Consider the following 20,117-nt stretch of genomic DNA (forward strand, 5'->3'; position numbering starts at 1 on the left):
AAGAAGAAGAGCTTTGTTAAAAGATGTATAAGTATTTAAAATTCTAAAGCAAAATATTAGGATTTTTTTTTTACTGAACAAAAATTTATAAAAGGTTACCATATCTAAAATTATTAAAAAGACCTATAGATAATTTAGTTACCAAGTAGCCTCCTTGATACATGCAATGTTCTTAGCCTAGACACTCTTATGATTTTAAAAGAAAAAAAACGAAAAATTTTAAGAAATTATTGAAAAATAAAATGGTAACAATCGTGAATAATACTGTAAACTGACTTTTATTCACGACGACTTTATTTCGCGATTTACTGAAAAAACACTGGTTCGCGATGACTAAATTTCGCGAGTAAGCCTTATAAAGAGCTGTGTTGTTAAAACAACCATACGACAAGGGCTGGGCTGGGCTGCGTTTTACAAAAGAACTTAAGATTTACGACCAAATAAATGAATGCTAATTTATGAAATATTTGTAAACACAATTGGTTTTATGTCAGTTTTGTTCTCTAAAGATCATTTTATGAGACTGTAAATATTTAGGACTTTGTCGTAAGTTCTTTTGTAAAATGCAGCCCTGGTTCGCGGCGTGAAATATTGCGACGACGATGCTCTCGCGAACATCGATAAAAATTTATCGTTTGCGAATAAAAGTTGGTTTACAGTAAATGATTATATTATTTAAAAGTAAAAGGACACATCTTGATTTTGTAAGGAGGAGCCAGTTGGCCTTGCACAAATTTGAAAAAGAATTTGGCAATGCGCATAACACGTTACGTCTTTGTTTTAATATTCTTAACATATTTTATATTGAGTGAAAATAAAGACAAAAAAGGAATAAGAATTTTAAAAAAAATCAATTCTGTGATTTTATTCATTCATTTGTTCAAGCACCATCTTGTTCAATTAACAGATCTAGCATTTTGGCAAATCATTTTTAAGAATTTGATCATTGTTCGCGATCGATTGTTTAATATCAATAAGATGACAAATGTTTTATCTATGTTATAGAAATATATTCAAGTCGAAATGAGTGGGATATTTTTAAGGGGGTGTCTTAAAATTGTTGCTTAGATAATATACCATTTGATCATTAGGGAGAACAAAACACAAATGTAAGGAGTTATCCCGTACAAAACACATTTCAGAAGAGGGAATTTTAGTTTTTGACTGTCGTGAAAATGTACAATAGCTAGACATAATAATTACAAGAGCATATTTTTGTGTAAAGAGATTTTTTCCTGTAAGAGATAACCAGTTAAACTGTTAGCAATTGCCTTCACTTATTGTTAATTAATTAGAAAGTCGTGCTATGTCAGTCTTCATAGATTTTATGAAATAACTATGAAACATAGCATTATTAGTTATTCATTATTCAAATAAATGAAGCCACGAGAATGCGTCAAATTGAACCTGAAAAAGGCAATCCTCAAAATGACCTCCAAGATTTTTAATGATTCGACTGCATATATATATATAGTGAAACAACAATCATTCAAACTTGTTTAAAAATTCATTTAATAAAAAATATAATTCAAAATGATAAAATAAACAACAATTTGTTTATAGAGTATAATATCGTAAAGGAAATGCATATAAGGTATATACTATTATACAATGAAAATAGTTATTAGAATAATATTCATGCTACAGAAATCTGGTACGTGAGATTATTTATACAAAATTAAACTAAATTGATTTACATTTACAAAAAGTATGAAAAAGCAAAAGGTTTAAGGGACTATAATAGGTCAATACTGTATTAAGAGATAAAAAGGAAGGAATACAAAAACCCCGTTGAAGCAGTCTTATCACAAACAATGCAATAATGCTCACCAAAAATAGATTTGATTTGAATATATTTTATTGAATATATAACATATGAACTGATTGAATTTACGTTGCCAATGATGAACTTCACATTGATATTTTTGACCACTCCTTATAACTGTCTTTAAATAAGTTCATTTCTCTATTTTAAATGCTTTTTTGTCTATACAGTCATGGGGGATATAAATTAAAAAAAATGAATTTGTAATATTGAATCATTTTTCTCTGCTGAAATAGATCTAGAACAGCTTTTGAAAACTGCAAGAATGTTAGACTTTAAAAAAAACCCCGATGTTATCCCTGAGATACTGTTATCATAATTTTGCCTCAAGAATTTTCATCGTTGTCACTTTCGTCATCTGTGTTTTCAGTCACATTCAAGTTCCCATAAATCTCCTCACATTCATGGTCTTTGGAACTTCCGGGTTGATCCTCCAGCTCCGATTCATCACCTACTTTCACTCTCTTATATTTTGTTCTCCTATTTTGGAACCACACCTTGACCTAAAAAAGTTTAATGATATTTCTGAGAAATATATTTTCGAAAAAAAGTGTGACACAAGCATTTACATTGTTGTTCTAGAATTGGCATTTTTCTGCACACATTATTAGAGCTGTTGCATTAATGTTACAGAACAAATGTTGCAAATTTTAAGGGTAATTGCATTTCTTGTATTAAAAAAAAACAAGCACAATAAGAAAAATACATTTTAGGAGACGCACAATGTAAACAATTTCTACCTTTTAAAAAGTATTTGCAACTGCTTTTCCTGCATAATTTGAACTTTAAACATTGGGCTTTCATTGAAATGAATGACTCCGTCTATTACCAAACTTATCTATACTACTATATTAAAATAATAGACTTGAATTTTTTAGCTTTAATACCGATAACTCGGAAGAGTACTGTCTTTTGTTTTATATATTTTAAACATCATTGGTACTTGAAGATTACCAATTTGTCTTTATTTATTCTCAATCTGGCTTCTTTGATAAATAATCAACGAAATTCCTAAAAAAATTCCGAAAATCATCTGAATTTTTTGGATTTTATAATCTTGCGCATGCGCATAACATTCACGCTAAATCACTAGAGGCTCTTTATTTTATGTTTCCACAATATCATATTTGCATGGATAAACTTGGAAACAATAAAACAAATTCATTAGAATTTTTTTTTATGTTCATCAAAGAAAATACGGGAGATAACTCTAAGACAGTGCATCCCGAGAGTTTTGAATGTCAACAAGATGTGTAAAAAACGTTGTTGAAATATGTTGGATTCTGCAATTATAGATTTAAACTTTTCGAGGAAAGGTATTTTCAGCTTCAAAATGGTTTTTGTGAACAATTTGACTGTTATATTCAATGCAACTTATTTTTCTCCAAAATCGTTTTGGTTCAGCAATTTTCTGCTACATTACGGGTATGTGGGAGGCATTTCATCGTGGGAACCCACGGGTTTTCTATCCGTTACGTGCTGCAGTGTGACGGATAGAAAACCCGTGGGTTCCCACGATGGAGACATTTTGACTGTGATGAAGGCATTTCCCGAGACATAGTTAGATTATTCCAACTCAGCAGAGTGTAGTGAAATTAATAGCATTATTGTAGGCTTGAAGTTTCGTTATGCAGATGTCAACAATATATATAAGGTGTTTCGATGTAGGCCTATATATTTTATAAATTTTGTAAATGCCCGATATCATATGCAATGTCAACCTGTGCACGCACGGGTAAAAGTCTAGTAATTTTTATTTGTTCTAGAATGTAAGCAAAATCGACTTTTTTAAACCTTTAGAAAGCAAACCAGGGTTCTGCAATTTACTTTTCAGTTCTTTCTATCATCTTTTTACCCAGCATCAACCAAAAAAGGAAGCAGTTAAATGTAGTGTTTGGTTGATACTTGTATAACGTGAAAAAAACACCAACATTTATAATAAAATATAGGATCATGATCAATTGAATGTATATATTTAATCATAAGTCAGCAATGGACGGCTTTACAGAACTGCCGAACGTACATGGCTTGGTAATACATTCAACATCAGAAGTTTAGCTAGTTCAGATAACGTAATTGGCGTAATAAATCACCGCAACGCGATACGCTAGCCCTAAACAGATTATAATTCCGTTCATTAGAACCACTGGAACCAGACAAGGATAAACCGAGCCAACAAAGACCCCCTTTCGTGTTTAAAATGAAATTAAAAAGAATTAAATTTCACCGAAATCCTTAATGTAGATGTTGGCAGTCCATCATTTGCAAAATTGTTGGACTCATGGGAAGCAAGATTTCATGCAATACAATATAATCATCCACTGTTGAGAAGATTTTGATTTTCGTTGATGATGTCCCGGGAAGAAAGGAATTACTTACCGTCCCCCGATCCAATTACTGTGCGTAAATTTCATCTAATAAATGCTAAACATGGACATTATACCAATATATCATGCTATAAGGTTCATTGCTGGGATATTCAAATACAATTCTGCCAGTATTTTAAATTTAGCAGGGAGCGGAAGGTGTTTGGTGTTGATTTATTTCACTTTTAAAGCCCCTAGCTTACATTTTATTGCTATTTAATATCACAATGCCAGATATATACTGTATAAAAAACAAATAGTTTCTCCAGAAGCTACAAAATCATAATGTACATCAAAAATGTATAAATTTGGATGTATCATATTGTAGTTTTGTTTACTGAAACCGTTGGTGTGTTGTGAAGAATATGAGGCAAAAAGACAATGAAATGATGTTATGCCATCTGATTACACATTCATAGAATTTGTCAAGAATGGACAAGAGGGATCCTGAACCGTTAGAACCTGAAGTTGTCAGTATCTGTTGGAGGGTGTTAGACATTCACCACCAGCTCTGTTAAAGGCTCAATAACATTCGCCATGCAGTTATATCCACCGAGCCACACACAGAGGAATCACGACCTTTCTTATCATGATTCGCATCTCTTCCCGATACTGATAACCAAATTAATTCCAGCTCCAAAACCATTTGGAAACATTAACGGAGGTAGCAAATGATAATTGAAAAATCTTTTGTTACCTAATACATAAAATGACAGTTTAAATGGCCGTGAACATTGCTCTTGACTGTAAACGGACAAGAAGAATATGGGCAAAATAAATGAATCGTTATGACTACTGACTGCAGTGATAAGGGGGCCTCCAGCTTTATTTACAGTACAGATGAAAAACACACATAGGATTCACATCTCATTGAACAAATTAGACAGCTTAATTTATTCAACATTGCCACTAATTTAATTGTTTTCAGTGATTTCCACCAGAGACCTTTGAGCTACAGATAACCCTTTTCACAAACATCACTTCCGCTTTGCACAAAGTCAAAGCAGCCGTGAGATCTAAATGGCCGATAAGACTAATATGGCCATTGAATGCACAGCAATGATTTTGAAAACGAATAAACACGTACTAAAATTTCTCTTATCTAATGATCTATGCATGGGTTTTTAGAGAAACGTGTATAGTTCAAAGCGTGAGACGCTATGACTTGGATAGATGGAGAAACTCATGTAACATGCCTATGTCTATATCTTTATTATCTAAGGAATGGAATTACATTATCAATTTACAAAATAAGCGCAAAAAGGACACATCGTAGACGTCTGTTTTGCTTTTGTAACGTTTGTCGTTAAAAAAAGAGGCTCTCAGAACAATGTTTAACATAAGTACTAGTATCTACTAAAGTGAAGGTATGTTATATGTTGTGTGTATAGCGAAAGAAATTAAAAATGAACAAATCAAGGTATTTAATTGTTAACAATATGTTAATAATCTAATATGATTTGCTTTCAATCCAAATCAATTCCAATCGATTAAAAGGTAAATGTGTTTATTCAGCTCAGTATTTATCATATAATTGCGATCAGAGTTGCCACAACTACAGTTGACTACTACGTTGGGCATTGTATTTCTTAGATCAGACTTGATTTATGGATAATTAGATTTCCTTGCAAATTGTCGCGTGCAACAAAATATTGTTTGTGTATGTTAGACATCGTTGTGACCGTTTAAGCATGGCTTCTCAAATTAATTAACCATTAGTGGTGGTCTAAATAGTTGATAGCCCTAGTTTTGCAATCTACGCTAACTATTACATAATCATACAGTTTCCGATTTTCTTGCAAACATTTCAATTAAGTTTGATTTGTTCTTGCAAAACGTGGGCAATAATAGTTACACATTTTTTGCTTTCTGGTGGCCTTATTAGCGACATGCTACTCAACATGTGGACCAGATTGGTCTTTGTTTTCTACTTCAAAGGAATATACATATTTTTATCTCAGTAAATGCCTCTATTGAAGAATAATTTCCCTAATTTAAAAATTGCTTTGTTATCAGAATGCTAGGTCTGGTAATACTAGTGAAAAACGTAAAACGTTTGAAAAGAAAAATTTAGAACAATTTTGTTTTTATGTTAGGGTTAAGTAAATTAATGTTAACACAGATAATCATTTTCCAGTTCACACTTTGGAAAGGTGTTAATAAAGAATTTGTTTTATTTTCATTACTTGAATCTTTGGCAAAATTTATTCCAATTCCCCAAAATTTGTACCGCTAAATGTTTACTGCATGTGGAAGAAATCTTTTACTTAACATTTCAAAAACATTTTTCCATTTGAAATGTTCTTATATCTTATACAAAATAACGCTTTTCTCAGTTAATTTGTCATTTAGACATAATTGTGTGTAAGGTTTATCTTTTTTAAGGTTTCTTTTAAGGTTTTTGAAAGATCGAAGTCAAGAAAACAAAATGCATTAAACAAACAACAAAATAAAATAAATTAGTATAAAAAAGAGCTTGCACAATTGTATTTGTTATAGAGAATCGTTTAACTTTATACTAAACTTGATTAAATTTTTTTTCAGTTAATTATCCTTCTGTTAAACCTTTAAAAGCAAGCATAACTAATATTATTTATTTATGATTGATTGAAAATTGAAACAATTTAAAGAGTGGTGGTTCAATTATACTTACCTGTGTTTCAGAAAGATTGAGATTTGTTGCCAGATCCTTTCTCTCTTGACCAACGACGTAGTGGTTTCTCTCAAACGCTTTCTCTAATTTCAACAACTGGGAGGGCGAAAACGCCGTTCGTATTCTCTTGGGCTTTCGATAAGGTTGAAAAAATAACCCTGGAGCTGAATTACCTACAGTAAAATTAAGGTTCAGCTTGAGTTTTATATATAAGGAATCTGGTTATAAGATAGTTTAGAGAATACGTAAGTGTTCTAAAAAACCAAATAGAAAGAAACAAAGTTACAATTTTGTTTTTATCATTCAATAAAATAATGCCATATTAAAAGATAATAAGAATAATCATGTATCGAGTCATTCAAAACCTATAAACATATTTCATGGTGTAGTCAACAATGTATAACTGTCCAATGATAAAATGATTTAAACCATAAAGGTGAACAAGTTTAGATATGATAATGGTAGCAGTACCCAATGGTCTGACTGGTCTGAATAAACATTTTCTAGTGGGAGTAAATCAGAAGGTAATCAAGACACGCGATCGGAAATCATTATGTCTCCCCAAGTTCAAAATTGCAAATTGAATAAGCTTGTTTGAAAGAAAGAAGTTCGCGTTCTTTTAAAAGAAGTCGTTTTTAAGCGAAAGACACGACATCCGATAGAGCGATTAGCATGTCATTTAAGGGTGTAATTAATAACAAAGCGAATGGAATCACTTTACGGTGCACTAACCAACAAGTCTTTAACAAATCAATTAACAAGCAAAAACAAAACTGTAAATTGATTTTAACAATGTTGGAGTCCCCTCCTTTACCTATTAAATGGTAACGCGATAGCCCCAAAAGAAGGCATGTTTTGCCCCTAAAGTAACCACCTTGTGACATTCCAAACCTTTCCCATGATCCAAGTATATGATTGTTAACCTGTATTTTTTTTCCTTCTCTTAATTGAAATGAAATTCTAGTTAATTAATTTTTAATTGATACCCCCAACTACAAAAAAAAAAACAAAAAAAAAAAAACAACAACCAAAAACCATGTTGCTTATTGGAAGGGAGTGTAACCAAATTGGCAATCTTAACTAAAACAAAAAAGTTAACAATACATAAAGGAATTAGACTAGTTGTCACACAGAGCTCTGTTTTTGAGATATGATATACTTTTATATTATACTGACCCAATTTTAAGGATCGTAGATATATATGCACATACTATGAATAGATACTACTCGTTGATTAACCTATGCTTACATGTACTCAACGGGTTAATCTTTACTCTTGTACTTCCGGCTAAAACTGTTTTGTGACTGCCGCTCTCGCAGATCTAGATCTTGATTTTGAAAATCTGTTTCTATATCATTTATCTTCTTTTTTGTTTGCAAAAATAGATTTCAAAAGGTTTTGAAAAAAAATAGATAATTGAAATAGAGAACAAATATGATGATACTAGTATACCCACTAAAGATCATGGTGTGTTGTCGTGCATCTTATTACATGTACAAAGGAAAGCAAAGCCTAAACTTTTCATCCTTATAAACATATCTAAAGTGTTCCTAGGAACATTGTTACACTACAATTAATTACTTTAAAAAGCTTTATAACTAAATAATTTTTTTTCAGTAACAAATAAATTTAAAGATGTACATGTAAATTATAAAAAATAAACGTATATTATGTTGCAATGCCACAACCACACCACGTGGTTTCGTGTCACTTGTGGGGGAAAATTAATTTCCCCAAAGAAAATCAACCAGTGTAAGAAAAAAATACGACTGTGTGATTTTATATTTTCTTTATCTAACGAGAAAAAATTGTGTCTATTTTCGCGATGATGTATAGTAAAAAATACTGCCGTCGGCGCACTGGCTGATGTTAAAGCCTTGAGCTAAAGGAGAAAGTGATATCTTTTCATCTACAAAACTTAAACATAGAAAATATGCATATCTATAGATAATAATTCAGATGCTTTTCGTATTCTTGATGTGCAATTGATGTAGATTATGCAGAAAATAAATGTTCATCAAATTACTTTAATGTTGAAGTTATGAACATATTGAAAATGACGTATTTTGAACAAAAATTATAATTTAACTAGATCTCGTTACGAGTAACGATTAGGTCTTCCGCCCGATTTTATTTTCATATGATACGATGAAATATCGATATTCTCTGCCAAATCTGCGATCTTGGTGAATCTAGGTTTTTTGTCTCGAGACCGAAAACGGACGAACAAAAGAGGTTTATGAAAATAAAAGCTAGGTTTTTTTATACATTTGTTTAGTGTACACCACTGTTAATCATGGAAGATGAAACACCAAAGATAATCAGCTAAACTTGTGAAAAAAATAAATTGTTTGAACTCTTCTGGTGAGTACCGGAAGTGACGGTTGACAAAAGAAAACCCGTTAAATATATCTTCAATCGATTGTCTATCATTTATAAAAGTTTGTGTCTCAATCACTTACAGTGACTAAAATCTCGCTGGTATCAATTTTGTAAAAAGGCTAGGTACCAAAGATATTTGAAATCTTGATTGTTTTCAAGTTATCTGTAATACAGTTTACGAGTGTCTTGGCCCCTCATTTAAGGGGCCAGTCCCTTTTTCTTCAGTTCAATCGAAAGGTCTCACGAATACTAACATTTTTTGTTCTTACACCCATCTAAAATTGCTATTCATTTTTGAGATACAAATGATTGAATATTTTAGGGGCCAGCGCTCTAGATCCTTAATGGGAGCAGACTTTAGAGTTTTGATTAGTGGAATCGATTAGAATCATCAATGTAAACATTTTCTTTTCTACATTGCCTAACAAAATATGTCTCCTTCTCAAGATATATTGCATCAAAGTTTAAGTACTTTGACCCCTTAAAATCCCTAATTACGTCATAAATGGGTGTGAAAATGATTTTACCTGATAAATATTGCTACAATCAACAACTTTGCTTCTATCTTGCATTACAAAATTTTGATCGTTTTTAAGTTATTTGTAATAGAGTTTACGAGTGTCTTGGTCCCTAATTTAAGGGGCCAGCCCCTTTTTCTTGATTTTGTTGGAAAGAACGTTTAATTATCTACTACTTTTGTTATATATGTCTTAACAAAATATCAACTGATAAAAAGATACAGATGAAAACGTATGAAAATTTTGAATGAAAATTCGTACTCAATTTTCGAGCCCAGGCGAGCTCCAAGAAATGGCGCCACTGGCGTAAAACAACATAATAGTGCACAACTTCAAACTATAGACTACCTATCCTGAAAATTTCATAGTCATATCTCTGATAGTTTCTGAGATCAGCTCTGCACAAAATAGGTCGTGAAAATGTGCAAAATGGCCGATAAATCGGTACCGGAAGTGACGACAGAAAAAATCTCAAAAATGTATGAAGTTTACATCAAGTCCCATCTTCTGTGAAAAAATGATTGAAATCGGTCGAAAAGTTTTCGAGAAATCGCGTGCACAAAATTTGTGGAAAAAAATAATAATAAGAAGAAATCGTACGAAAACTATAAGGTCTTCCGTTGGAAACGGAAGACCTTAAAAATCGTTGTATATAATCAAACGAATTATGTTTTACATTTAATTTCTAAAAGAAAGTTCAATTCTTTAATATCTTTGCAAAGTTGTTCAATTGCTGTATTTTACTGCTTTATTATATATTAACAATTAGCTGGATTCAAAACAAATTTGGTTATGCAAACCTATTAATACACATTAATGAAGCTTGACAGAAAATTCAACGAATGCAACAAAAAAAAGAAAAGAAAAAAAGTTGATAATAATAACAACAATAATTATAAATTATAATTTGGTAGTTGTTGTGAATACAGTGTCTGATCTTCATAATGATAAAATCAAAATCTAGTTTATTTTTCTTTTCATTGGTTTAATTTCCTGGGGGTTATGAAATGAATCCTTAGATAAAAGATCATTATGTTATATTCAGCTAAAATGAAGACACGGGTACTATCCCAATTAATGGAAAGTAAAACAAGAATTAGGCAATAGTGCATGTTGTTATAATAGCTGAATAGCTCCTGTGGTCCCAAACAAAGTCTTCTCTTTAAAGCATTAGAAAGGGCAAAGCTACCGCTATGCCATAAATTTTTTACAAAGTTTAATTTAATATTATATTAAACGTCATCGTGAAAATTATGATCATATCAAATCAAGAATATTTTTTTCTCTAATCAAGATTTATGGAAGTTAAATGAAGATAGCTTTCTGTTTTATCTAGAGTATGACCCTGTTTGATAGATGTGTTAGCTGAAAAAGAAATGGAGAAAGAAAGGTGTAACAGGTGCGACAAATGCTTTTCAAGGAAAACAAAACCAATTATAAAGAATGGTTTGATTAAAAAAGTAGACCAAAACATTAAAGGTTAAACTTTCTTTGTAATATTGCAAAAATGTACTAAAGGAATTATAATTATGCCAATTATTAACCTTGCATAACATTAATCACTTGTTCAACAAGACGAACCCCTTAGGTTCTTATCCTCTTGCTCAGCTGTGGTTTGCCAAGATTTAAAGGATACTAAGAGAGTTAAGGAAGGGTTCAAACTACATCTGGTAATTAATAAGACTAATATTGAACACTGATAGCAATTATAATGATATTTCACTCAGTGATACCCTGAAACCGTCAAAGACATCAAAAGAAACAAACACTTCAAGACAAATATCTGCGATTATGATTCAGAACGTTAACTTGAATGCAAATGAATAAAACTGTTCTCTTTACATATTTATTTCGTAATTCAATGACCCCCTCAAAATCCCAAATCTCCTGAAAGAGTAATCAAAGCTTGGCAGAAGTAGACGGTATAATTGGCTTAAAGGCATTTGTCGGAGTACAAATTGTGCTTATGTTTGCTGAAAGCAAATACGATTTAGGTACGAAATATTCATCTTTTGATTCTAATGGGTTTAAATTTCTGAAATAAAATATTATTTACAATACGGATTGAGAATAATAAATGACGATTTGTGAGGTAGCGAATTGTTAGGCTGTTGACACTTAAAAAGGAGCCGATGAATAGAAAAGGCTAGGAGAATCAGGATCAGCGTTTATCCACCCCATCTATTCTTTGAGGTTATATTCAATTTCCTTTGTACAAGGGAATGAGTTGATACCAAGTTATTGGGCTTAACCATTTCTTTTCTATGAATTGAAATGATGTCATTTAAGACATTTTTGTATTTGCAGGATCGAAAGGTGAGACTTAATGAAATGAGTCGAAGAATAGCATCAGTTTGCCAGATTTATATGGTATAATACGTAATATGCTCTAATAATCAATGCAAGTCAATTATGCAAGCCATTTGGATAGTAATCGTATTAACCTGCAACGCCTTTTACAATCAAAGAAACTCGCTAAAGGTGCGCTGCATTTTAGAAGTTTAAGCATACATTTCACTTAGGAGGTCCACAAAAAATGTGTTCACACTGAAGTGCGATAAGTGGACCGTGCAAAAACTTTGTCAACATCAAATCGTGCAAGAATTATTTATCTTTTTTATACATATTGGTTAACTTTGTAAAAATAAATCACAGTGAAATTTAACCAGCATAATTTTTTTGTTTCAAGTGTTGACCACAATGTTCGTTTCTTTGAATTTTATTTCTTCTTACTGCGAAAACATCAGAGACTGTAAAAAACAGACCATCGTTAAAGGTTTGAAGCTGGTTTATTATTTATAAAACACATTAAACACCATTTTGCATTTTTTTAAATTGATTTTTACAATGATTATGTAATTGCAGAAAGCTTATATTCATCTAAATCAAAAGATTTCAAAAATTTTAAAAAAGATAATAAAAATTAATAGCATCTGTTTTTGATTACTTGTAAAAGTTACTCCTATTGCATTAATTTTGTTAAGCATATTACAGAATGTTCTAAATATTAGAAAAAGTTTACCATACACAAAAAGATACCATAGTGTGCAATCGTCTGAGTTTTGTGTCTGGCATTTTTTTTCTCTCGAAATAAACATGTAGAGGATAACTAGCGTTGATCAATTTATATTTATCAGATACAAAGATCGAGGCATTTGACTGGGCCCGCACGTCTTAAAAGGAGTAAAAGACCATGTTCGACGAGTTTTTTGGTGTTAATTGCCACTGTTTGAATTGACGACTAGATTTGAGGATATGATATCTACGTGATGGAACACCATAACAATTATTCCATTGTCTTAGAAAGCTTGCAATAGCGTCTGAAGCATGCTGGTATCCTCATAAACAAAAAGTGATTCCTTTGCAGTCAAAACATAATATTTTAACTGCTGCAAAATTCACCAATTTTATTGCTATTTGTCTGCACATTTATTGATTAGTTTCGGTTATGTGAAAAAGTTCCTGTTAGATACATAGTATTACATGGGAACAAAATGTTGATCTGATCAATGAAATCTTATTCTTGCTTATTCTTATATTATACAAATAAACATGTATATCATCGATCTCATGAATACAACAGATCGAGATTATGACAGATAGTTAAGTCTTAGTTATTTAACCATAATATACTTTATTCACTGCTTAGAATTAGATATTTACTATTTGGAATTGAGACTTATCGTGCATGTACAATCAAAAATACATTTTTGTCTATCTTTGTTTATTGTCTAGCTTTAGAGCAGTGAGATGGTCAATAATCCCAAATTAAGTACATGATATACAATTTGAAACAGTGTTTGACTGAGTTTTTGGTTATGCCTGGGTATTTGCAATCAACATTGGCTCAGTTTAGATGTGGAAATTTAGAATTGAGACAGGTAGATACCACGGTGAACCTGCTGAGGAACGATTTTGTACGTTTTTCTCTGAAAATTGGTTTTATTTTTATTACATTGTCCTTTTTATTATTATTACCGAAGAAACTTCTTTAAACACACTTTATTTGATTGATTGATTTTAACAATATTTTATTATGTAAAAAATATCACATAATAGGATTGGGCAGCAGGCAATCTGCCTATTTGAGCCCTCTCCTTTAACAGTCAATTTGACAAACATTGATGGTACAATGTAACAATAGAATATAGTAGAGAAAAATAAAGGAAAAAATAAAATAAAAATAAGTGGAATCAAAATGCTTGGTACCGGGTATTATTTATGTACAAAATGAAAAATAGTTGTAGAAAGCTAGCAGTTCAGCTGTTTGAGTGACACTGTGAATAATGCATTAAAACTTAAATCTTTTGGTAGCTAATATATAATCATGTACAATCTTAAATATAGCAACATTTTCGTTATAAGGCAAACTACTGTCCCCATATAACAATAAGTCCAGAGAGATGGGGGTATCTAAGTGAAAATTACTTATTGACTGCATAAAAACTTGCCTCTGTGCATCATAATGTGGACAGACAAAAAAATAATGATAAGCATTTTCAGATACATAACCACACATATTACAAATAGAATTTTCACACAAAAAATGATTGAATAGGTCAGCATTTAAATTGCTTGCATTATTTCTTATCTGACAATGTATAATATTTGCTTTTCTGTTTCCAAAGTCATAAAGTTTGTTTGGCTTTCTAAAGAATATGTTTTTTATGGCTGTTTTGAATGAAGACTCAGTTGGTAAAATTCTAATGTGAAGAGGTAATTCATTCCATAATTTTATAGATGAAGGTAGAAAGCTGTTCATAAAGGCAGTTGTTTTTATCTGGGGTATAACAAATTTAAAATCATCTTGGTGTCTTAGTGAGTAATTATTTTGCGGTGTACATGGCATAAGTAAATCCTGTAGATATTTGGGAGCAAGACCATGGACCATTTTATAAAATAATGTGAGTTTATGAACCTTTCGTCTATCTGATAGTAGGTCAATACCCAATTCATCATATAGAGCTGACCTGGATGAGTTACTTCTAAGACCTGATATAATCCTTGCAGCAGTTACTTGAATATCTTCTAGAAGTTTAACTTCTCTATCATAACAATTATCCCAAACTATATCAGCATATTCTAAAACTGGTCTTATAAATGAAAAATATATTTTTTTTAGAGAGCATCTACATAGCTTATATTTAACAAGTTTCAATAGGTTTAACCTTATACAAGCTTTTTCATGAATAGAATTAATATGTTGTTTCCAACCTCCATCATATTGGAGATTTACTCCAAGATGGATGTGACTATCAACTTTTTGTATAAATGGACCATGGACACCAAACTGCACAGGGGGATGAGATATATTTTTTCTACTGAAATCAAGGTTTTTGGTTTTACTGGGATTAAAGTCAACTGCCCATATGTCAGACCATTTACATATTTTGTCAAGATCAGAAACAAGTGAATTTGTTACAGCATGTGTGTCATTGTCAACAATAACATATATAGAAGTGTCATCAGCAAAAAGACGAAGATTGTTTGATATATCATAAGACATGTCATTAATATATAATAAAAATAAAAATGGACCAAGAACAGATCCTTGGGGAACACCTGAGGTAGTATGTCTGAGTGATGAGGAAAAACCATCCAAAAAGACTTTTTGCTTCCTTTCTACTAAATAGTTCTCAACCCAGTTAGTAATTTGATTGCAAATGCCATATAGTTTTAATTTATATAATACACCTTTGTGCCATACCCTGTCAAAGGCTTTACTGATATCGCAAAAAACAAATCTCACATCTTTACCTTTATCAAGACCGGATATGATAGTATTATAAATTTCAACTAATTGGTAAGTTGTAGAATCTCCAGGTTGAAACCCAGACTGGTATTTGTAAATAATTTTATTTTCAAAGAGATAGTTGTGAATATGTTTAAAGATAATTTTTTCAAGGATCTTGCACAGTATTGAAGTAATAGATATGGGTCTGTAATTATTAACTTCTTGCGCACAACCCTTATTTTTGTATACCGGTGTTATATGGGAAATTTTCCAAATGCTAGGGAGTTTACCCAAGCATAGGGAAAGATTAAATAGTTTTGTAAGGGGTTTAACAATAGATAAAGATATATTTTTTATGATAAGGGGTGATATACCATCTGGACCCGAGGGTTTGTTTACATTTAAGATATGAATTTGATCCAATACCTCTTGGTCAGAGATTATAAGATTGTTCATATGGTTCGGTGGCCCAGGTCCATGTAACGGAGGGTCAGGGAGCTGAGGCTCTACAGGCAAGGATGAGATTTCAGCAAAATACTTGTTAAATGCATCAGCTTTGTCAACTGGATGAAACAGAGTTTGACCAGCTGCTTTAAGATTGATTGATTCAAGAGAAGGATAAGATGCATATACACTGAATGTACTTATTTCAAATTGCACCTGCCATGTTGTAAAACATTTATAGTCATGCTATATTCACAGACAGTCATTATTGATCTGCCTATAAATCTTATTTTATCATCAACTGTTAAAATCTAAATAACTTAAAGACTTGTACACTGACAAGTATCTGCTGTGTTCTTTTTTTAACCATTTTTGCAGATATAATTGTGTTAAAGGTGGCATATAGGCCCAATGGACCGGGTGTTAAATTAATATACCTACTGTTGTTGATATGATGTAGTAGAATGTATATACATATGTCACTTAAAATAAAAACTACTACTACTATTACTACTTTATATTATAAATTTTAGAGTTTCGGTGAATCTTTTTAACGTTGCATTATTTAAACAGGAATATATTTTTGCGTCGCATTTTCTCTTAAAAGGGCTCGATGGTCGGGGCCATTTTTTAGACTGTATTGATCTCCTTTAGAAGAAGAGCTCCATAGATATAAAGTTATAGGAAAATATCCTAATTTGAATGGTAAATTATATGGATTTTTTCTAAACTAAATAATTTTTTTAGCTAATTATAAACATGCCATATGTTAAAATTTCAGACAGAACTGACGGGTCATTGGTTGACCATCCGGCCTCCTTAAAAGAAAACGTAGCATTTCCTCAAATCCGAAAAACGAAAAATAAATGATCATAATGTAAAATCCAAAGCGTAAAAAAATGGAGGTTGGGGCAATTTATATAACTTTAAACAGAAGGTTTTATTTCGTTCAATCCATTTGTCCAATATAAAATTACATTTCTTGTCGAATAATTATAGCAAATTATGTTAGATTAGCAAGTTCGCTCAGTAGATTCCCATTTAGGAAACAACAGAATCGCTTTGAAGTATTCTTTATAAATTGTTTTCAAAAAAATGACATTTTATAAACATAGACATAATTAGAAGCTTATTAATGTGCGGACAGACGGATTATTTTCTTTTACTTTTGTGAAACAAACAACTCCCCAAGAGCGAAACATTTTTCTAGGGCCGATACGAATCGGGCAGGCGCTAACCAACATTACAAAATACAGACAGGAAATTGCGTCAATTGTCCCTCTTCGATTATACTTTTTATAAAGAAGATCCAGAAAAAAGCCACCCACAATATTATATACCCAGTTCTGGTCAATCTGTCTCGGACGGTGTGGGGCTGTTTTGTTCTTGGGTTCCTCCTTTGGTGCCATTATATCAAGATTGAATCAATATTTCTCCCTAGATGGTGCCAACGTAGGACTGTACTGTTGGGAAACAATGAAAGTCTAATGGTCGTCGTGTTTCCAACTGCCGACAGCCACACACGAAGAGACGATTTATACTCATACATTTTCAAAAGTTTGAAATGCATTAGTCGCTTTTAGAACATCATTTTCAATCTAATTGTTTTAGTAAATACCACCTTGTATTGTCTGAGAATTGTGTTAAATGTACAGATCAGGCCTCTTGGATTTCACTTAAGAGAGTGTTTGGGTATCAAATTCACTGTGAATGACTTACAAATAAAATCGAAAAAGTCAAGACATTGAAGGAAAGGTCATATGTTCTATCATTCTTATCGTAACTTAACCCGACAGTGAACAGTATAGATATATAAATATTTATTCAAACGGGGAATTGACCCCATTTAAGTTAATAATTCCCGAGAATGATAAATCTATTACTATTTCATTAATAAAAATGTATTTGAACATATCCCAGTCAACGATGATCATTGCAAAATACTAGTTATATTCAAAAGAAATAAAATGAAGTTTGTTAGAACTTGACTAAACAAAATCGTAATGTTTTGAAATTTTTACTTAAACTCATGTTCTTTTCCTTTATAAAGCACTGTGATTTTATATTTCTGGTTTTAAGTTTGTTTTTTTTTCCCAATTCAAGCATAAAAAGCACTGTATCAATATCTTGATTTAAACTGTTTATCTTAATTTCCGTTCTCCTTTGATATCACAACATTACAACAAGATTGTGTGCCAAAGCAACAGAACATAGTTTTTATATTTGTGTATTTTATTATGTTAGTCCAATATAAAGACTTTTGGTAAATATGTTTAGGAAATTCAAGAAGCTAATGAACTTAAAGCGGTGGAGATTAAAGTTTGACCACACAAAATATTTGCAGATCATTTCTCGCTTCCGTTATGGTCATACGCTTTATGTTTTGAATGTGCGCCATTTTATTTTAAACTAAAAAATAATATTTACATTTAAATAAGCTGCAGGTATGTATTAGAATTTTGTTAAATGAGATTTAGATATGTAGTTTTCTTTTGCATTTTTCTCTGTAATTTTCTGTAATTATTAACATTAAAACATTAGCCTTCTCACAAATAGACGAATATATTAGTGTCTTCAATATTTATTCATTTGCATTCTCAGTTTTGTTGTTGTTATTTTTTTTTTTAAATATCTAGATAATTATTGTTAGATGTTTTGAGTTAAATGAGGATTTTTGTGTGAAAATTATTATCATTCAGTACTACTTTCAGACAATATACACCAAAAATTATCATTTTTCCAGTGCTTTTGTAAATTCATGTTTTTAAAAAGTGCAAGAGAACAATATACGCATTTGAATAACAACAGGAATTCTATATTGGGTATCAAAACATTTCTCTAAAACTTAAAAAGACAAACAGCATACCTAAAGGAAGCCCAAGCAGAGACTGTGTCCCTCTAGTGACCAGCCAAGGGTTCAGGAAGGCCATTTGTTCCGATACTTGAGGCCAGAGACCCGGGAAACCGGCATTTAGGCAAGGTTCTGTGTATTGCGGCAAAGACCGGGCCAGTGTTGATATTGAGGGCAAAGATGAATTGTGAAGGGGCCAAGACTGACCATAGTGAAAAACGTCCGGAGGGAGGGATCTCGTTGTCTCTCCGGCCAACAGTAGATTCCGAACATGGAGTGGAAGAGCCGGGTGTAAAGGAGGAATCCTGCCGTTAATGGCGGAAAGTTCACTACGCGTTCCCAAATTCGGTCTCGGATTGTCAATGTTGTTTCTAGAAAGTGGTGAGTCTTCTCTTGAAGTTTCACGTCTAGTTGTGTTGATGATAGAATCAATTGAAAACCCGCCAGACGGCTGTTTAGACATTGGCAACATTTTGAACCTGAATGTATAGTTTTTTCCCTGAGTATATCTTCAAAATATTTTTTTTTGTCAAAATGATAATGGCATTGCTTCACAACAATAAAAGAGAGTTATCGGATAATCAAGTAAAAAAAAAAATTCACTTCAAATTTATGAAGTCGAACTAAATACATGTAATGTGAATTGTTTTGAGGTACACAATAAGTATCGGAAATAATTGCAAATCACTGAGTTTTCGGTGCATTTGTAATTTTTGTCTTTTGGAAACCATTTAAAGGTGGCAAGGGGCGTAATTCCGTCATCTTGCTTTTCAAAAGACATTCAATGGCCCGTTAAACCGTGGACAGTGATTGGACGATTTATCACTTACGTGTCTCCACGGGTCATTGCGCTACCTGCCGTCAGATGGCGGCTCACCAAATCCCATTAACCCTCGTATTAAAATAAAAACATCAATATTCCGCACCATATTTTCCTCTTGATAAATGCAAAATAATATTTAATGGCAGATCCAACAGAAAGGGGATTAACAGCGGTAACACACGTGTTTACAGCGAGAAGTGATACGGAGATTTTGTAGAAGGGAATACCCCGTAAATTAAAATGTAAATTGACAGGGTGCTTGTCCTTTCATAATAGATTTGCCACTGCGAAATGAAAACAAAATTCTAATTAAATTGAAATTGTATTTAATTTCGGGTCAAAATCTCCACTTCTTTAACTTGATGCTTTGGGCTTGTTTATCGACACTGGTTTGGGTTGAATACACGTAGTATTCTTGTAGGGTGTAAACAACACTATTTCATAATTTGTTCCCCTTTTAATTATTACTTAAGTGGAAAGTGAGATTTTGAGAATGAAAAATGATATTTTTCTTGCTAAG

The 20,117-nt window shown here is 31.8% G+C and overlaps 1 protein-coding gene across 1 annotated transcript; it reads right to left on the minus strand.

Moving 5' to 3' along the window:
- Positions 1-1,493: 1,493 nt before the first annotated feature.
- On the minus strand, positions 1,494-19,463 carry LOC128182457 (homeobox protein EMX2-like). The gene is made up of 3 exons (XM_052851086.1): positions 18,790-19,463; positions 6,845-7,017; positions 1,494-2,328 (listed from the first exon to the last, which is right to left on the minus strand). Exons 1-3 carry the CDS (start codon positions 19,244-19,246, stop codon positions 2,152-2,154), a joined length of 807 nt encoding a protein of 268 aa, XP_052707046.1. The 5' UTR covers positions 19,247-19,463; the 3' UTR covers positions 1,494-2,151.
- Between the last annotated feature and the right edge of the window lie 654 nt (positions 19,464-20,117).

Source organism: Crassostrea angulata, chromosome 4 (genome assembly GCF_025612915.1).
Source record: "Crassostrea angulata isolate pt1a10 chromosome 4, ASM2561291v2, whole genome shotgun sequence".
NCBI classification, from domain to species: Eukaryota; Metazoa; Mollusca; class Bivalvia; order Ostreida; family Ostreidae; genus Magallana; species Magallana angulata.

Excerpts from the sequence above, each read along its gene's own strand:
- LOC128182457 (XM_052851086.1), bottom strand. The coding sequence starts at position 19,246 with ATGTTGCCAATGTCTAAACAGCCGTCTGGCGGGTTTTCAATTGATTCT. Across the intron at positions 7,018-18,789 it reads TCTGCTTGGGCTTCCTTTAG|GTAATTCAGCTCCAGGGTTA; the intron begins GTATGCTGTTTG and ends ATTTTACTGTAG. Across the intron at positions 2,329-6,844 it reads TCAATCTTTCTGAAACACAG|GTCAAGGTGTGGTTCCAAAA; the intron begins GTAAGTATAATT and ends AAACTTTTTTAG.